Below are 19,383 nucleotides of genomic sequence, written 5' to 3'. Positions count from 1 at the left end.
TTTTTCTCGCAACCGAGTTTTCAAAGTCGGTTGTCAAATGTTCTTGAAACTACTCAACCGATCTTGATGAAATGTTGCACAGGTGTTCGAGATACAACTTAATCGTGCTTGAACGAAGGATTTTATTATTTGTTTTTTCAATTAAAACTATTTAAAAAAACGAAATGTTAAGCAAATTTGACCGAACTTTTTATTTTTTTTTTTTTAAATGTCTACCAAAATTCCAATTTTTACTTTTTTTCTATCCTTCGTTCAAACACGAGTTTATGGTCTTACCTAAAACACTTATTTTTGTTTTTTCATTTTGGATGATACTGTCAGGAGTTATGCTGACAACGCGGACGCACCTTTTTTCCGAGGAGTCACCGGAAATGACGTCACAATGGGGGAGTTTTATTTTTTTTATTTCAGAAATTATTTTTTTACTCTTGCAACAAAAGTTGCTAAGAGAGTATTATAGTTTTGTTCAGATAACGGTTGTTTGTAAGTCATAAAACTAAACGAGTTAGATATAGGGTTATATATATCAAAATGATCAGGGTGACGAGACGAGTTAAAATCCGAATGCCTGTCTGTCCTTCCGTATCTACTAGAGTACGATTGGTCAACTATATATGTTTTTCCATTTTCGAACATTGGAGCACATAATTCTCCGATTGAGAAAGAGTTAGTTTTCAGCCTTAAAATAAATCATCTCTCAAATTCCATTATCATGTGAATATGTGAATTATAACGCTTATTTGTTAAATACAATATTGAAAGGAATTTATTTCATAAACAGTCTTCAATCGAGTTCTTATGTAATTTTCTATAGCTGGTTTCGACTAAAAGAACTTTTTGAAGCTAATCTCAAAAAGCCAAATATTTTACTTCGAATTCTGAAATTACATGTATTGTAATCATACTAAATAATTATAGTCGGCAAGTTTCGTCTTAAACCAAAGGAGTATAAACGGATTTTGGATCGTCGAAGAAATATATATTATACCATTAAAAACGATAATTTTTAGTAACTTAAATACTATAACTAATCCAATAAAATATCTAACAAGTTCAATTTCAAAAAATTATAAATATTTCAGTTTTGGAGACTTTGAAAAACGGAGAAAGAACATTTTTACTTATGACAAAGTCTTTCGAAAAAAATTTGGTTTGATTCAATACCAAGACAAAAGTATCGATTTTGGCAATAGATGTCTTACATTTAAGAGCGAGGTACCCTCCAGAATTATTAGACATAGATTATTAAAAAAATGATAGATTCGCTATAAACTAGTATGAGCTCGCATTTGGAGGTATGTGCGATAAAGTAAATTATTATATTATTCAATACAAAGTATCTCAGGTTAGTATATTGAGGACGAAATAAAGAAGATTTGAACTTTACAAAGTTTGTCACAGTGTCTTTAGAAATCTTTCAGTATGCATAATATTTTATGAATAATTATTCAACTGCTAAAAAGTACGAACCAGCGAATAAAATAATTTAAGAGAGGCTCTATGAAAACTAACACAAAATTAAAAAAAAAAATTACTCAGCCATCAGATCAAGTACATTACAATGTAAGCTTCTATCACCTTAGACCGTTTAAAAATACAATTTGGTTCATAAACGTATTCGATTAGTAACTTAAAACGAAAATAATACAAAATTAAGAACTAAGAAAATAAAAAATATAAATTTATTTGCCTAAAAGTATAATTGTATTTACAAAAAGTAAACAAAATTAATATAATTACATGGAATGTAAAGCACCATAACTCAACGTAATACCTTAAATTGATAATAATCCAAGTGTGAAAGCAAGTAAATTAACCGCTTTAATGTCACCACAACTTCCGGACGCCCTGCTGTGCGCCACTTTATTAAAAATCAATAAAACGCTAAAAGACATGCAAACACAAAAACAACAAGTGCAGTGAAAAAAAAACAGCAGGCCAAAGAGGAATCGAAAAATAATGAAGGCACTAGAGAAAAAAAGTTGATAATAGAAAACATTGCACCGCAAGAACCGTTATAGGACGACAGCGGCTGCCACTACTACGATTCCTGTTGCTGCTGCTGCTGCGGCGGTTGTTGCCCGCGCTTCTTGACGGCAGCGCACTGAAGTAGTTAGTGTGCCAATTGTCGCCTTCGTCAACGTTGTGGTTGTGCGAACAGCAGTTAGGCCGCGACTTTCTATATATAAAACATTTAACTAATATTTGTTGGTGTTGGAGACACATGTAGCTGCTACTGCTGTTGCGGCGAGCTGCTTTCCGCCTGTGCGCTCTTCAATACGCGCAACTTCGAATAGATGATGTCCCAGTCGAGGTAGGCGCCCACAATGTACCGTACATTCTGTTCGGAGTCATCATACCCGGTGCGGCCGTGCAACAGACGAATATTATTGAAAGTCAAAACGTCGCCGGGTTTCGTTTTAAATGCAAAAGCGTCGCGGCGCGCCAAACGCACAAACTTGGCATAGGCCTGGTACCAGGGTATGACGGCGTGCAGCGGCACGGAGAAATGACTGTCGCGCTGGGGAACGCTGTGATTTATACGCGTGTAATTTCCGTCACTGTCTAAACTGCAAAAATGAAAGAGTAAGCAGAGGAAAGTGTTGAATAAAACGAGAGAAAAGAAGTGTATATAACGGATGCTGAAACGCGAGGTGGCAAGTGTCAACGGCGCGCTAGGAAGGCACTCCAGAGAATAAAATAAAAAAAGAACAAAAATGAAACAGAAAATGAGTTGTAAATGAAGCGACAACGGCGGCGACAAGCAAAACGTACAACAAAAACCGGTTGCTGCGCCTCGAAACTGAGGACTATAAATAAAATTGAAAATCGATTTTCATAGCATACACCCAGGCGGCACACAACGGCATATAATATTATAGTAAGCTATGAGTGGGCGCGCTCAATGCAAATGCAGCTGCAACACCACACTGCCACCCCTCCGCCTGTTGCAAGTGCGAATAAGTGGCAACGACACTCAATTTTCTTCGTCCGCTTAAGAGTTGCCCTGGGAATTGACGCCTTGGCTGCTAGACAAATAAATTAAATGCCAACACACTGTGGCCGCATTGATTTCATGGCAGCAACTCCAAGCGCCACAACTTGCTGCCGTCGTAACTCTTTTTCGAAAATTCATTTTAAATGCAGCAACTTGAGACCATCGCTAGCTTGCTTCTCAGCTTCCACCACTCACTCACCATATCACCGGTGCACGCCAGATATTATGAAAACTCCGCCCATCCTCACTACCGATATCATTCCAATCGACCCGCATCTCCGTTAGTATACGGTAATCCGTTGGGTGTTCGGCGCGCAGCCGATCGGCTATGTGAAATCCGTCGACCAACAGATTACTGCCGCCTTCCGACTTCGATTGCACCATGCAATGCAATATATTCACGCTAGGCTTGTATTCATAGTAGGGCAGGTCCGTGTGCAGTGGCAGCGGATCGGAGAGGTAGGCGTAATTCTTAGCGCCTGGTTTCGCCTGCACAATGAACTCTTCGCTGTTGAAGGCAATTTTAAATTATTCCGTTTGAATTTTATTGAAATTTAACTTGCTTACCCATATGTGGTGCGTCGTATGAAACCCACGCGGTCCGCTAGTTGTCTCACGACTGTCTTTTCGAGTGGCGCATCTTCTATGATCGCCACACCGCGTACCGCTAGAGCCTCAAGCCATTGCTGTAGAGCTGTAAGAGTAAGCTTTTGCATAAGAAAATGATCTCATAGTGGAACTGAAGCTATCAATACTTTCTGGTGCTAACAAATTACTTCAGAATAGTCAAAAGCCCCCATGTCTGTCAGGCCTATATATCCCATTAGGACTGTCAATTTAAGCAGCATACCTCCGATTTATTTAAGGAAGTTTTTCTGTCGTTACAGCGATTATAATAAATATAGTAGACACATATATGGGATCAAGATTAATTTGGATCTACGAAAAAGATTTCAAGCAATTCTATCTGTTAATGACTCTATTTAGACATATTTAGCTAATAAGCTAAAGCTATGCTTAGTCTTTAATAAGTCGAAATGAAACAATAGGTTGCGACCAAAGATTCTAAACTGCTCTTTTGTGTTGGTGGTCTCTTTTTGATAAAAAATAGATAAGGTTTTGAGATAATTTCAAGACGCACGGCAAAAATAGGACTGAAAATATCTTCCAACTCTATTTAAGAGACAAGCTCCCAAACCTATCATGTATAACTCATATACACGATTTAAATTGATAGAACCATCCACCTATAAGTTACAATTCTTAAGAACCTCAATTTGGATTCACATATCATTTGAGAATCCTTAAGAATCGAATGGCGATTATTGGTAAGATCTCTGTAACAAACTATTTTGACGTATACCGAAATAGCTTATGAAAAAATAGGCTTGGAAACAAATTCCATGATCCGGATTTCGAAGATACTGTAACGCATAGACTCAATAAAATATCTGCTATATGCCAATGTAGTTGTTACGGGATCCGACGTACTATTTTTGAGCTCCGATCGGAAGACTGCTGTCAGTAACATAATTGGTAGTTCGTAGTAGCACAATTTGGCATGGACGGTTTGATATCAAATTTCGAAGTTACATTCGAAATACAGTGGAACTTCTCTAACTCGAAACACCATAATCCCCAAAAAAACTTCGAGTTAGAGAGACTTCCGAGTTACAGAAGGTAATTTGTATGAATTTTGACTTCTATTGCCAGTTCAATAGTTCGAATTATGAAGAACTTCGAATTAGAGCAGTTCGAATTATAGAAGTTCAACTGTACTTTTTAGAAAGAAAGATTTCAGTTGGAGTACCCTTCCTATAGTCCCATATATTATTACTATCATTTCAATAATTATAAGCAACGCTCACTAATTATAACTGAATAGCTACGTACTTTTCGTTTTTCTCTCAGTTCGATCGTATTAGAAATAGTTAATACCTTAACCCTTTCACTTACCATCATCTGTGTGCATTACATCTTGAAATTTGAAAGTTTCCGTAATTTCTCTGAATTGCTGGCCAGCCCAATGCTTGGGTTTTGGCCGATAAAAACTATCCAAATACTGTTGTCTGCGCTCATCATGAAATTCACGCTCGCGCAGCCACTTCAGATCATATGTAGAAGTATGCTGATCACTCCACTTAACCACAACTTGCTCAGCAACCGAATCAACCTAATTAAATAAAGAGAAATGTATGCCACTCGACGCGTATAAATTAACATACTGATTAGACTCACCTGAACATCGAGCGCCAGCACTTCAGTATCGAAGCGATCCCAATCGATGCGACGCGACTTTGAACTCTGATGGAAGCACTGCTCACAGTAACAATTGTCACGTAGCCAAACACTGGGAAATTTCATAGTTGCATTATCAGACGTTTTATACCGTTGCACCACAACATATTTACCCTCCTCCACGGAGGCACTCAAATGACGGCGCACTACTTTTTGTAAATGAACGACGGAAGAGCGCGCGACACGCGGCAACATACTGAAAGCGGGCGCGATCATTTTCTAGCGAAACGAAGTGCACCGTTTGACGATCACAATGAGACTGAAATAGTTGCGGAGAGAGCGTACTATTGTGCGCGCCGATTGAACGCCTCCAGCTAGCGGGCGCGTCAAGTGATAATATTGGAGCGCACGCGATTGGACTTTGTTAGTTGACGTCAGCGCTGCTGAGAGGCTGTTGGCACTCGGCGCGCTATCGCACGCTCTGCATCTGGGAGATTAGACGCTAGTGGCTATTAGCTGAGCTTGTTAAGTGTTTACAGAAAGCTAGCCGTTAAACGCTATCTATGCGTGTGGCGTGAGAATAATCTTTTTATAAATAAATAATTGCATGATTAACGAGCTCATTATCTATGAAGTATTTGGATCTTTGCTATTGGTCTGAATGTTTGAGATTAATTTTAGAATTCATACACAAAGGGTATTAGCCTACAAATATAGCACGTAGCCGCCTTTTTGAGTTTGCACAAGATTTAGTTGCTAGTCAAAACAAAAATAATATACGCGGCTAGGTCAATAAGTGGGTAATTTTTATACTCTCGCAAAAGTTGCTAAGATGCTAAGAGAGTATTATAGTTTTGTTCACATAACGGTTGTTTGTAAGTCATAAAACTAAACGAGTTAGATATAAGGTTATATATATCAAAATATGTCAAAATCCGAATTTCTGTCTGTCCGTCCATATTATGGTTAAAAACCATATCACAGGAACTACTCGACAGATTTCAATGAAATTCGGTATATACTATTTCTTGACACCTTGCTGACACGTGTGGAAGATGGATAAAATCGGTTCACAACCACGACAACTTCCCATATAACTCAATTTTGAATTCCATCTGATTTGTCCACTTTATAAGATATACATAAGGAACCAATGAAGGTAAGGAAATAAAAGTTTACACAAATACTGTTTTCATAATCCGTGGCATCACTTATGAAGAAATTGTCGAAATCGGACTATAACTTTTCAATGCCCCAGATATCGAACCTTCTGGTACTTTTTCACCGAAAATATCGGTAAATCTCTCAGATATCTTAATTTAATTCAGAGGAAATCTTTTTCTTCGAATAGTGTATCTCTGTATCAGAAATGGTTAAAATCAGGTCATAACTTCCCTTAGCTCTCATATAGCTAATTATAGGATTTTCAAAAATACGATGTCTATTAAATATTAACCGCTTTTTAAGATATGTGAAATATCTTAGCCAAATTAAATGAGCATATAATCTTAGATATAATGTATGCTGGTAATGAGTGAAACCAGTTCAGGAATTAACTCAGCCTATGTACTATATATGATGATTTTCGTTTTTCTACTGAACTTTATGCCGAATATATTAGTCAAATTGTGTGTTATCTTAATAAAAATATAGCAATAAATTGCTAGAGTATGAAATGTTCGGTTGCACCCAAACTTAGCCTTACTTGCTTGAATTTATATTTACAATTTGCAGTATCACAGCCCGACCCTAAAAGTAGACCTACTTGTAGAAGTAGTGGAATACAGATAAATGAGTCTCTGCACTCGCCGCTCAAAATGTAAATGGCTTTTGGCTTGTCCGTTGATTTCCGGAAATGTTCGTAAGGTGGTTCCATCTTGTTATACTACCTATCACATTCCAAACTGTTGATACGATGGTTGCTCAAGACGTGTTTAGAATTCAGGAATGATGCTAGAGATATGTTCACTCTTATTTCCTTTCTGACTTATTGATACAGGATTTTAATCATAGAGGAGACTTCAGGAGATAGGAAGATATAATGCATATCACCTTAAAATCCCCGGTTGATAGATCCCCAATATATTGAATGTCATCAAATTTAAATTTGTCTTTCGATCAACACTTGTAAACGCAGAGAGAACGATATATCGGTACGATGTACACGAGTTTATTCTGTATGAAGGTATTTCCAAAATCTGAACTTAATTAAGATCGAGATTTATCTTAGCCCTATTTGAAGCAGCTAAGTAGATTGACCGCAACGAAAATCAACCAACCAACTGAGAAAGTGAACATAAAAGAGCAAACAACGGAAATAAAAATGAAATACAGGCTTTCCAAATACAAGAGTGAGAAAGAAAATACAGAACTGTCTTAATGATATGTTCCAGCAAACCAGTGTTCCAATGAAACTATTTATGAAATGTGTCAAAACTTAAGTTTTGAGTACACGCCCCGTTCGTTTTGAATAGTTTCTGCGAGTATTGGACTTTTTCTACTTTTCACACCACAGTTTCAACGAAGTCTACTAAGTGGTCAACCTCTCGTTTCCAAAACTCACCTCGTATTTCTTCACGAATTAAATTTTATTTAGAGGTATTTTTGGAAGTTTCTTGAAAGTGGGATAGAATTGATTACCTAATTATTCATTTATTAATCGATCGCAAGAAAACACAATATATAAAATTCATCGGATTCACTTGAAACTCGTTTTCCGGATGATTACGAATCCGGTGTCGGTTTTTTTAAATTCGAGAGGAGGGATCCAATATGGCGGACAGCGATGTTTAAAATTAATCGGACTCGCTTGAAACTCGTTATTCGGGGGTTCTCGGGGTCGTTGATTACGAATGCGGTGTCGCTATTTTAAAAATAAAAATAGCGGATGCAATATGGGGAAGTTCGCCATTTTTAATTTTTTTTTAATAAAAAGTAACGTCTAATTCGTGCCCTGCGACCCCGACTTTTTGTACGACTATAGTTTCAATTAGTTAAGGGGCACACCTAGTGTGAAAAATTGATTTTTTTTCGGTAGATTACACCTTTAAAAATAACATATGTAATTATTCAAATCGATATCTCAAATAGTTTTTGAGTTATAGCAATTTAAAGAGCAGCCGCTCGGTAACAGTGAAAACGATCATTTAATCTTTAAACGCGTTTTTCTCGAAACAGCATTTTCCGAATTTGCTGCAGTGATTACTCAAAAACAAATGATCCGATCAGTATCAAATTTTTTTTATATGTTCTATATATAGTTCTCCGTACAATGACCTATCGATTTTTGATCTGATCAAAAAATCGAATTTTGGCAGGCCAAAAACGACCAAAATTTTGGGTAAAATTCGACTATTTTTTTAAAACGCCGCCATATTGTCAATTTTTGATTTTTTTTTATCGTAGGTCATTGTACAGAAAATATTATCTAGTTTAACGGGATTTTTTTTTTAGATTTCATCCACGGAGAAGGCCGGAAGCACTGCCGCAGTGAAGGACCTTTTCTTCGCGCCGTTGGAGATCGACTATAACTTAAAAAATATTTAATTTTTTTCTTCAAAAATTTCACTGTATATTCTTGAAACATGTATAAATATATTCTTAAAATTTTGAAATAATTGATAAAGCATTTTTTTTAATAAAAATTCCCAAAAATCATTTTTTTTTAGGCCATTACACTAGGTGTGCCTCTTAATAAAAATTCTCACATGCAAAAAAGAAAATTTACTTAACAAGTCTTTCATATTCACAAGCAGCTTTCATACAACTGTTTCTTCAGTACAAAAATTCGAAAATTTTAAAACAAATTATTTAAAAAATTCTCATTTATTAACTTAACTCTTGGATAAATATCTTAAAACTATATAAGAAGTACCTTTCTTTATTGAATTCAACGAGAAGAACACAAATGAAATTTAAACTCAAATCTTCACACTCAACACCCAACATTGGCGCTATCATGAAATTGATCTGTATCGTAATAACTGTCAGAGTGGTATTTCCTTAAGTACTTGCAACATTATACGCACACTCACATATTTTACACGACGCTCAGACGCGGCATGCAAATGTAATAAATATGAGCGAGCAAGCGCAACTCTGCAGCTCACAACAAAACCCACTGTTACAACAACAAAGCGCGAGACACATTTCCGCGCATAGCAGGAATTTCTTTAATAATTTCATATTTTACTTTTTATTTCACTTTTTCGCGCGAAAAATATGCACCGTTTTATTTGTTTCAAACGGCATGTAAGCGAGCGCCTTCGCGTATGCAATGGCATGCAAGCGCACCCACACCTATACGCTGAACAACAAACACACACGTGGGCGCTGGCACGAATTTTATGTGCGCGCAGTCACTTAGAAATCAGTCAGTCAAATACACAGTTAGACACTTAGGTTACCGACGCTAACCGCCTGAAAGTATGCAATGCAATTGTTCTGCAAATGTGCGACGTTCGCTCGCATGAAATAATTTGCGGTTAACACTACGTTGAAGACATTGAAGACACACCCAGATCGGTGGTGGTAGGGAGCTTATAGCTGGGCTTCAAATACAATTTTTCCACACACACACACACACGCTTGGCTTACTTCAAGTAAGTATGAATGTGTTCCCCCACACATGTTCTTGGGGTGTGTGCTGCTATTTTGTCATTGCATTGCTGTACGTGCAACCAGCAGACGACATGCAACGTGTGGCTTCACGTGTCTTTCAAATATTTATGTGTTTCTTTGCAATGTGTTCGTTCGTTCGTTTGGTTGTTGCGTTGTCATGCATGTTTTCACTTCGTCAGTCGGCCTGTCTGTCTATCTCCTTGCTAGCTGTCTTTGCTTGCCTTTCGGGCGCATCGGTATGCACATTTGTATCTATAGGCATTTCATATTCACATGCGTAAGTGTGTGGGTGTGTGTGCGAGAGTATCTCTGTGTGTTTGCCTTGCATATTTTCGCTCCTTCTGGGTGTCATGGCATCCTAATGTAATTGGAAATTGTATGTGAAATAAACAAAGACGTGCATGTCGACAATTCCCTTTTCAAAGCAAGCGCTGCCAACTCTGCCAATTCATACAAGTCGACAGTTTAATGCATACAGTGCAAATGTTGTAGCGCAAATTTCCAAGCTTTTCAAGTGTATGTTTGAGAGGTACACTCTTGTTCAAAAAAATGGTCACATGATTGTGTAAGAGAATGAAATACTAAGGAGAATTTTAATTGCGTCCCTACAGTTTTTGTGGAATCTCATGTAAAAACTCTTAGATAATTTAACAGTACATTTCCTAACAACAACCATAGAAACCAAGCGAATAGTAGCCACGCCCAAAAATTCACTCTGTAAATGGTTGATCTTAAGAGCACGTATATTTGTAAGATCTTCGAAAATCTTGGAAACTCTGAAAGAACTTTTTTGTATAAGACGAGACTCTCCTGCTTCCGCCGTTTTCCAATAGATGTCTCTAGGGTCAAGCACCGGTCGATTAAATCGATCATTCTTGGACATTTGTGTCAACATTAACCCAACAAAATTTTGTAGGGATCTGTTTGCATCCCAAACTTATTCTCAACTGAAAATGTCACTTTTTGAGCCGAATTCTCGACATTTGCGGGAAATTATGCTTTTCTTTTTTAATTCCAAGAAAAGTGCGGCTGAGGCTCATCAAATGCTTTCGAATACGTAAGGTGAGGCTGTTCTAAAAGAAAAAAGCCATAAATTTACAAAAAAACGGCGGAAGCAAAGTTGTAGACCTAATAGAATTCCTATGTTAAGAAATTCTAAGAAGATTTTGTAGAAGAAGTTCTATTGCTTCAGCTTATTTGGAGATTAAGGTTCTGAAGAAATGTTGTTTCACAAAAATGTTCTCAATCCATCTAGAAAAAGCTTGTACATGTTTCAAAGTATTCGCACTGTTCGAACAATGATTGATTCCTTGAAAACATGCATCTTATAAAATTTCTCACAATTCACGAATAGATCAAGAAATTGACAGAACATATGGTGAAAAGGAGGTAGCGATGAAATAATTAAGTTCAGAATAAAATTATTTTGTATTTGAAGAAGGCATATGTCTGTGTATCAATCAAATTATCCAAAAGCGAATGGTTAGACAAAGAGTGAGGTAATGATTTTGTAAATGTAGATCATTCCAAGAATTAAAGTATTCAAAAGCAGATGCCTCTTACTTTAACAAAGAAACCAGTTTTAGCTTCATCCAAGATAAACATAGAAAATACTACATATATGTTACTTATTCTCCAGCAGAAGTCTATTCAGTAATGCTTGGCCAACGAGGAGCAATCTGTGAAGCGAAGAATTCATTACCGATCAGATAATAGCAGAAATGCGTTCGTAACTTAAAGTAGCCTCATCTATGAATCGAATCTATTTTGGAATTTATCTATACACAATATCACAATTTCTTCCATCAAAGCAAAATATTTCAGTTTTTCTTTAGAAGAATAAAAGTCATCAAAAAAAAGAGTCGGAAAAATAAGAATTTAGTTTGCTTTCTTAAAGTTTATTTTATGTTTTCTCTCTGTTAGCCTCAACAGCATTAACTGTCAAACGTTTCGGTAGAGTTCAAAACCAAATATTAACTTGGCTTTATAATAAATATAAATTAAAAAAGTTTGATGAAAGATAAAGGTTTCATGATTATATTGGACACAGCTACTGAGTTTCTATACTCTCGAAAGGTTATTATTTTTATCTAAGTATAAAATCACTCTGGTGTACCTATTTTTTGAACTCTTCTGTACTTGCAACATACCGCTACATTGCACGTATATCTTTGTGCTTGCATCTCTAATTGCTCTCTAGCCGCTAACCTCTAAAGTGTTGACATAATGAATAACATCGAAATAAAAATAAAAAAATAAAACGGATAACTTTTCGAAATGTGTATGCGATGGCTGCGATATCGTCTTTCACGTGTCTCGTTGCATTGTTGCGGTGTCGCAATTAATTCCAATTGTCGAGATTTCTTTTGAATTACTCAGCATTTTTACATTTAAAACTAATATAATTTAAAAACACTGGGTTAATTTTTCGGACAGAAAGGACTTTGGCCCAAATTTTGAAAGCTTCAAGATATGAATCAGGATGTTATCTAGAGAGTTTATTGCTTATAATTTAGAACATCACTTAGAGGAGACATAGCCAAGCTTCATAATTCAGAAAGTTTTTAAGATAATAAGTCGAACAATATTAGTTCACAGCTTTACCAAGACCGATCCTTTAATAGACGACTTAGAAATTAAATAATCGGATCAATCGAATTCGGATCCCAAAAATTAATCTCACGACTCGTGGAAATATTTCTAAATCAGATCTCAAATCAAGCATAATTTTAGACTTTTGTTGGTTTGGAAGGATTTTTAATGAAATACCGATCTTGACTAACATCAGCACGGAAGAACTGAAGCCGCGTATGTAGTATTTATGTGGGATACTGCGAAAAGCAATAGGAAAGGATAAGTTTAGAATGCTTTGGGATAACGAAATTTAGATGGATTCAGAAATAAACACCCAATTGAAATATTTCGAAATCATTTAGCTCAGGAAATATGCAAATCAAATGAAAATTCTTAGGTATATACATATAGGGTAAGATAAGAGTTGCTACTCAAAGTAAAAGAGAAAACTGTAAATATTAACAAATGTATTCCAAGTAAGAGAACCAAGCTTCTTCAAAAAATATTCGAAAAGACTTCAACTTAGACATAACTTTTAATAGAGTTGCCAACTACGGAAAAAATAAAAATTAAACAAATTAATAAAAAAAGTTAATATTACACTTAAGGGGTTATATACAGTTAGGATTTTTTTTTGCGTTTTCTTAATATATATACATCTGAGTATCTTCTTCTTCTTCTTAACTGGCGTAGAAACCGCTTACGCGGTTATAGCCGAGTCCACAACAGTGCGCCACGCATCTCTCCTTTTGGCGGTTTGGCGCCAATTGGTAATACCAAGTGAAGACAGGTCCTTCTCCACCTGGTCCTTCCACCGGAGTGGAGGTCTCCCTCTTCCTCGGCTTCCACCAGCGGGTACTGCATCGAAAACTTTCAGAGCTGGGGCACTTTCATCCATTCGAACAACATGACCCAGCCAGCGTAGCCGCTGTCTTTTTATTCGCTGGACTATGTCTATGTCGTCGAACAACACATACAGCTCATCATTCCATCTTCTGCGGTATTCGCCGTTGCCAATGTTTAAGGGACCGTAAATCTTCCGCAAAACCTTTCTCTCGAAAACTCCTAGTGCCGTCTCATCGGATGTTGACACCGTCCACGCTTCTGCACCATAAAGTAGGACGGGAATGATGAGGGACTTGTAGAGTTTAGTTTTTGTTCGTCGAGAGAGGACTTTACTTTTCAATTGCCTACTCAGTCCATAGTAGCACCTGTTGGCAAGAGTGATTCTGCGTTGGATTTCAAGGCTGACATTATTATCGGTGTTAATGTTGGTTCCTAGGTATACGAAATTATCTACAACTTCAAAGTTATGACTGTCAACAGTGACGTGGGAGCCAAGACGCGAATGCGCTGACTGTTTGTTTGATGACAGGAGATATTTCGTCTTGTCCTCGTTCACCACCAGACCCATTCGCTTCGCTTCCTTATCCAGGCGGGAAAAAGCAGAACTAACGGCGCGGGTGTTGTTTCCGATGATATCAATATCATCGGCGTACGCCAGGAGCTGTACACTCTTGTAGAAGATTGTACCTTCTCTATTTAGCTCTGCAGCTCTTATAATTTTCTCCAGCATCAAGTTAAAGAAGTCGCACGATAGCGAGTCACCTTGTCTGAAACCTCGTTTGGTATCGAACGGCTCGGAGAGGTCCTTCCCGATCCTGACGGAGCTTTTGGTGTTGCTCAACGTCAACTTACACAGCCGTATTAGTTTTGCGGGGATACCAAATTCAGACATCGCGGCATAAAGGCAGCTCCTTTTCGTGCTGTCGAAAGCAGCTTTAAAGTCGACAAATAGATGGTGTGTGTCGATCCTTTTTTCACGGGTCTTCTCCAAGATTTGGCGCATGGTGAATATCTGGTCAGTTGTTGATTTTCCAGGTCTAAAGCCACACTGATAAGGTCCAATCAGTTTGTTGACGGTGGGCTTTAGTCTTTCACACAGTACGCTCGATAGAACCTTATAAGCGATGTTAAGGAGGCTTATCCCACGATAGTTGGCGCAGATTGTGGGGTCTCCCTTTTTGTGGATTGGGCAGAGTACACTGAGATTCCAATCGTCGGGCATGCTTTCTTCCGACCATATTTCGCAAAGAAGCTGATGCATGCACCTTATCAGCTCTTCGCCGCCGTATTTGAATAGCTCGGCCGGCAATCCATCGGCCCCCGCCGCCTTGTTGTTCTTCAAGCGGGTAATTGCTATTCTAATTTCTTCACGGTCGGGCAATGGAACATCTGTTCCATCGTCGTCGATTGGGGAATCGGGTTCGCCATCTCCTGGTGTTGTACTTTCACTGCCATTCAGCAGGCTGGAGAAGTGTTCCCTCCACAAACACAGTATACTCTGGTCATCAACCACTAGATCACCGCTGGGGGTCCTACAGGAGTGTGCTCCGGTCTTGAAACCTTCAGTTAGTCGCCGGATCTTTTCGTAAAATTTTCGAGCATTACCCCTGTCGGCCAGCTTGTCAAGCTCTTCATACTCACGCATTTCTGCCTCTTTCTTTCTTTTTCTGCAAATGCGTCTCGCTTCCTTCTTCAGCTCTCGGTATCTTTCCCATCCCGCTCGTGTTGCGGTCGATCGCAACATTGTGAGGTAGGCAGTCTGTTTTCTCTCCACTGCGAGACGACAATCCTCATCATACCAGCTGTTTTTTTGGCTTTTCCGAAAGCCAATGGTTTCGGTTGCAGCTGTACGTAAGGAGTTTGATATGCCGTCCCACAGCTCCCTTATACCGAGATGCTGATGAGTGCTCTCAGAGAGCAGGAGTGCAAGTCGAGTAGAAAATCGTTCGGCTGTCGGTTGTGATTGCAGCTTCTCGATGTCGAACCTTCCTTGTGTTTGTTGACGTGTGCGCTTTTCTACACAGAGGCGGGTGCGTATCTTAGCTGCTACAAGATAGTGGTCCGAGTCGATGTTGGGACCACGAAGCGTACGCACATCAAAAACACTGGAGACATGTCGTCCATCTATCACAACATGATCGATCTGGTTGCGAGTGATTCGATCCGGGGACAGCCAAGTAGCTTGATGGATTTTCTTATGCTGGAATCTAGTGCTACAGATGACCATATTTCGGGCCCCGGCGAAGTCGATCAGCCTCAGACCGTTTGGTGATGTTTCGTCATGGAGGCTGAATTTTCCGACTGTTGTGCCAAAGACACCTTCTTTACCCACCCTAGCGTTGAAATCGCCAAGCACGATTTTGACATCGTGGCGGGGGCAGCGCTCATAGGTACGTTCTAGGCGCTCATAGAAGGTATCTTTGGTCACATCGTCCTTCTCTTCCGTCGGGGCGTGGGCGCAAATCAGCGATATGTTGAAGAACCTCGCTTTGATGCGGATTGTGGCTAGACGTTCATCCACCGGAGTGAATGCCAGGACTCGACGACGGAGTCTCTCTCCCACCACGAATCCCACACCGAATTTGCGCTCCTTTATATGGCCGCTGTAGTAGATGTCACAAGGACCCACCTTCTTCCGTCCTTGTCCCGTCCATCGCATTTCTTGGATTGCGGTGATGTCAGCCTTTACTCTTACGAGGACATCAACCAGCTGGGCAGAGGCACCTTCCCAATTAAGGGTCCGGACATTCCAGGTGCATGCCCTTAAATCATAGTCCTTTATACGTTTGCCGTGGTCGTCATCAAAAGGGGGGTTTCTCATCCGAGGCCTGTGTTTCTTATTCACTGGTTATTCGTTTTTATGTGGTGGGTCCCAAGCCCTACGCACAACCGCATAAGCGGGATTCGCCTTCTCACTTTAGCTCGCTTCCAGACGGATGTCTGTTGGCTACCCAGAGGATACTTGGTCTAAGACCGGAAGTTGTGAGCTGCTTGAGCCACATGTAAAAGAATCGTTCCTGGCCACTCCCAAGTGAATGGCAGTCAGAAACTTTCCTCACTTACGTGAACTTCTACATATGACTCCATCCTCCACACACAAAATTTCAAGTCGATCCGAAGAATATTTTCGAAGTTATAGACACATTAGTGAAGGCGCGCCGACTACATGTAAAGTGCTTTCAAAACTTTAAACTCGTTTTTCTCGAAACGGTGTTTTCAAAGTCAGTGAGCAAGAAACGGCTAAACCGATCGGTCTGAAATTTTTACACAAGCTTCTTAACTATATTTTTTAGTAATTAATCGAAGGATTTCCCCATCCGATGAAAATTTCTTATTTTTATAAACAATTAAAGACCCGAATTTCGGTCGAAAATCGAACCTTTTGCTTTGAGTAGCCGCCATTTTGACAAAAAAAATTTTTTTTGCTAATTCCTTCGATCACTAGATTATTTATTATATTAATGAAATTTATTTGGTTTTTGCATTTTAGATGATTCAGTCCAGAGATATCATGCTCACCGCAAGAGGCCTTTTTTTGCGAACCTCTGCAAAATTGGCAATATCAACGTTCCCGATAATTATTTTTGGCAATAAAAAATATGTGAATATAGTTTAAGGTTGTCATAATATACCTGCCACGTTTCAAATCAATAAACCAAATAGTTTGCTTAGAAAAAAATCGTGAAAAATGCCTTTTTTCGACCTCCTAACTGTATATAACCCCTTATATGGTTCTAGAAAGCCCCGCATAAAATATGAAATAATTTACGATATAGGGTTACTACAAAATGTTATAAGATGTGAGACAATTGATGAAAATAATATTGACTTAATATGGTTGCCACTAATTCAAATCAAAGGAAGATCAGATATATATGTGGGATCCTTTTCGATGTCCTCCACCTTTAACATAACTTTATCAATGCTTTTAGATTTTATAACCCCTACAACATAACCTCACCTCACATACCGCTGAAGCGACTCCTCAAAAATTCTCACAGCTATCAAAAGCGATAAGTGTATTCCTATGGACTTAAGCACAAAGATGGTGATGGCGGTAAAATGTTATAAATTTTTGCTGTTGCAAGTTACTAGAAATACCTTTGCGGGCAATAACGCCGCCGCCACCAACTGACGTTACTTTATATGGATCAAGCAGCAATTCCCGTGAAAGCAATAAAAATCGCAAAAAAATGAATTAAAGCAAAATCACAATAACAATAAAGTCATACATGAGTTTGGACAAAAATGGGCAGAGACAACAACAACAACAACAACAAAGAAACATAAAAATGGTGAAAGAAGATAAAATTGATGCATTGTGGCGAAATATAAACACAAAGAGCAGTTGACGACGCAGCATGCGGCATGCAACATGGCGAGATAAATGAAGCTGAAACCATTTTATGTAGTATGCATTGTATGTAAGTATATAGGTGAGTTGGTGTTTTAGCGGTTAGTGGCAAGCGGCAAGCAAAACAATTAAACTGCAATTTGCTTGATTGAAGTGATGGCCTTCAAGATTTCAGCAAGAAGCAGTAAAGAAAGAGGAAGCAGACGTAGAAGAAGAAGAAGAAGAAGAAGAAAAAGAAATGTAGCTGCTCTGCGTAAAAACGCCACAAAATCACTCACTCAGCGTCTGAAAACCAGTTGCGAGTTAAAACCGAAGTGACTGTTTGCAGCTGATAGTTGCCACTTGACATCCGAAGAGCCAACGATTTGGTCACAAGTGTCAATAGCCAGATATTTAAAACGTTTTTGCCCATATACAGCATTGGGTGCAATAAATTCTTCATCAGCCAGCAATTTTATCAGCTTGGAACGAAGGGGAACTCAGACCAAAGGCAAAATGTTAAGCGCGATGCAACAACAACAGGAGGAGTTACAACAACAAAACCAACGAAACAATAGCCAGACAGTCCATTTCGAAAGAAAGACATGCGAACAGTAAATCCGTAATTCGCACCCCACTTCCCTCCACACCACCCCTCTCTGCGTGCATAAACGCGGGCGTACGCATCGGAGCAACAAATTCCCAAGTCGTCGTCGCAATAAAAATGCAGCGCGCATGTGACAACGATTTGTACTTTGGCTCCTTTTATGGCGCGACCAACAGCGCGGACATCGGAGGCACACGGCGCACACAACGGCAAATGAAAGCAACAACAAAGACGGAAAGCTGCGTACGTCGCTGTCCGCACCGTCGCGTTGTAGTCACGCTCCGCCGCGCGGTGATGCGGTGCGTGCGGCCGCCAATATGTTCAACACAACAGCTTTATATAAACTACCGTTGTTGTTGTTCTTGTTGCACAATTCCAACCGAATGGCAGCTACAACAACGCGACTTCAACAGTCGCTTTGCGGTAAATGCGTACAACGCAACTCGATTATGGTTGCGCGGCCGCTTAGCCTTTTGGGTTGACTTGGTGCAGCGCGACGCGGCTTGACTGCGCTTTAAAGCCACCTCCATTTCAATATTTCATTTTGGTCATGAAGTTCGCTGCTGTTGCTGCCACTTTTTTTCCACTGCTGTGTCCATGTAATCTTTGCTGTTCATTGTTTATTTTATTTTTATTGCGGAAAATTGCATTTGATGTTTTTGCTGTTGTTGTAGAAAGCGTAGATGCAGCAGTCGCTTCTTCTTAATGTTTAGGCATTAAACATTGGCAAATCAGTTAAATGTGTTTGTGGTTGTTTTTCTCGAAATGTAAGGCTAATATATTTTATTATGTTGGCTTTTGTTGCTTTTGTTACTGTTGTTGTTGTGGTCATTTTTGTTGTTATTGTAGATACATATTTGTTCTGCCCATTTAAGGTGAAACATAGTTATAATTTATGTCGATTTGCTTGAGATTTCACCGTTTCGCGCAATGTGATGTGAGCTTTCATACAGTATTGAGAAATAAAATAGCAACGATGGAGTTAAAAATGTTTAAAACACTATTTTGTATAAGATATTAGGTCTACAACTTTGCTTCCCAACAAAATATTTATAGAGATCTGTATGCATCCCAAACTTATTCTCAACTGAAAATGTCACTTTTTGAGCCGAATTGTCGACATTTGCGGGAAATTTTGCTTTTCCTTTTTAATTCCAAGAAAAGTGC

General features: G+C 38.8%; 1 protein-coding gene across 1 annotated transcript; it reads right to left on the bottom strand.

Annotated features, from left to right (window-relative positions):
- Positions 1-1,660: 1,660 nt before the first annotated feature.
- Bbox1_0 (gamma-butyrobetaine dioxygenase) lies at positions 1,661-5,579 on the bottom strand. Its single transcript, XM_011179195.3, has 5 exons — positions 5,237-5,579; positions 4,955-5,171; positions 3,566-3,692; positions 3,198-3,506; positions 1,661-2,570 (listed from the first exon to the last, which is right to left on the bottom strand). Exons 1-5 carry the CDS (start codon positions 5,510-5,512, stop codon positions 2,234-2,236), a joined length of 1,266 nt encoding a protein of 421 aa, XP_011177497.2. The 5' UTR covers positions 5,513-5,579; the 3' UTR covers positions 1,661-2,233.
- Between the last annotated feature and the right edge of the window lie 13,804 nt (positions 5,580-19,383).

Source organism: Zeugodacus cucurbitae, chromosome 5, assembly GCF_028554725.1.
Source record: "Zeugodacus cucurbitae isolate PBARC_wt_2022May chromosome 5, idZeuCucr1.2, whole genome shotgun sequence".
NCBI classification, from domain to species: domain Eukaryota; kingdom Metazoa; phylum Arthropoda; class Insecta; order Diptera; family Tephritidae; genus Zeugodacus; species Zeugodacus cucurbitae.
This window is presented reverse-complemented; position numbering and strand designations above follow the sequence as displayed.

Excerpts from the sequence above, each read along its gene's own strand:
- Bbox1_0 (XM_011179195.3), bottom strand. The coding sequence starts at position 5,512 with ATGATCGCGCCCGCTTTCAGTATGTTGCCGCGTGTCGCGCGCTCTTCC. Across the intron at positions 5,172-5,236 it reads TGCTGGCGCTCGATGTTCAG|GTTGATTCGGTTGCTGAGCA; the intron begins GTGAGTCTAATC and ends TTATTTAATTAG. Across the intron at positions 3,693-4,954 it reads TGTAATGCACACAGATGATG|CTCTACAGCAATGGCTTGAG; the intron begins GTAAGTGAAAGG and ends TTACTCTTACAG.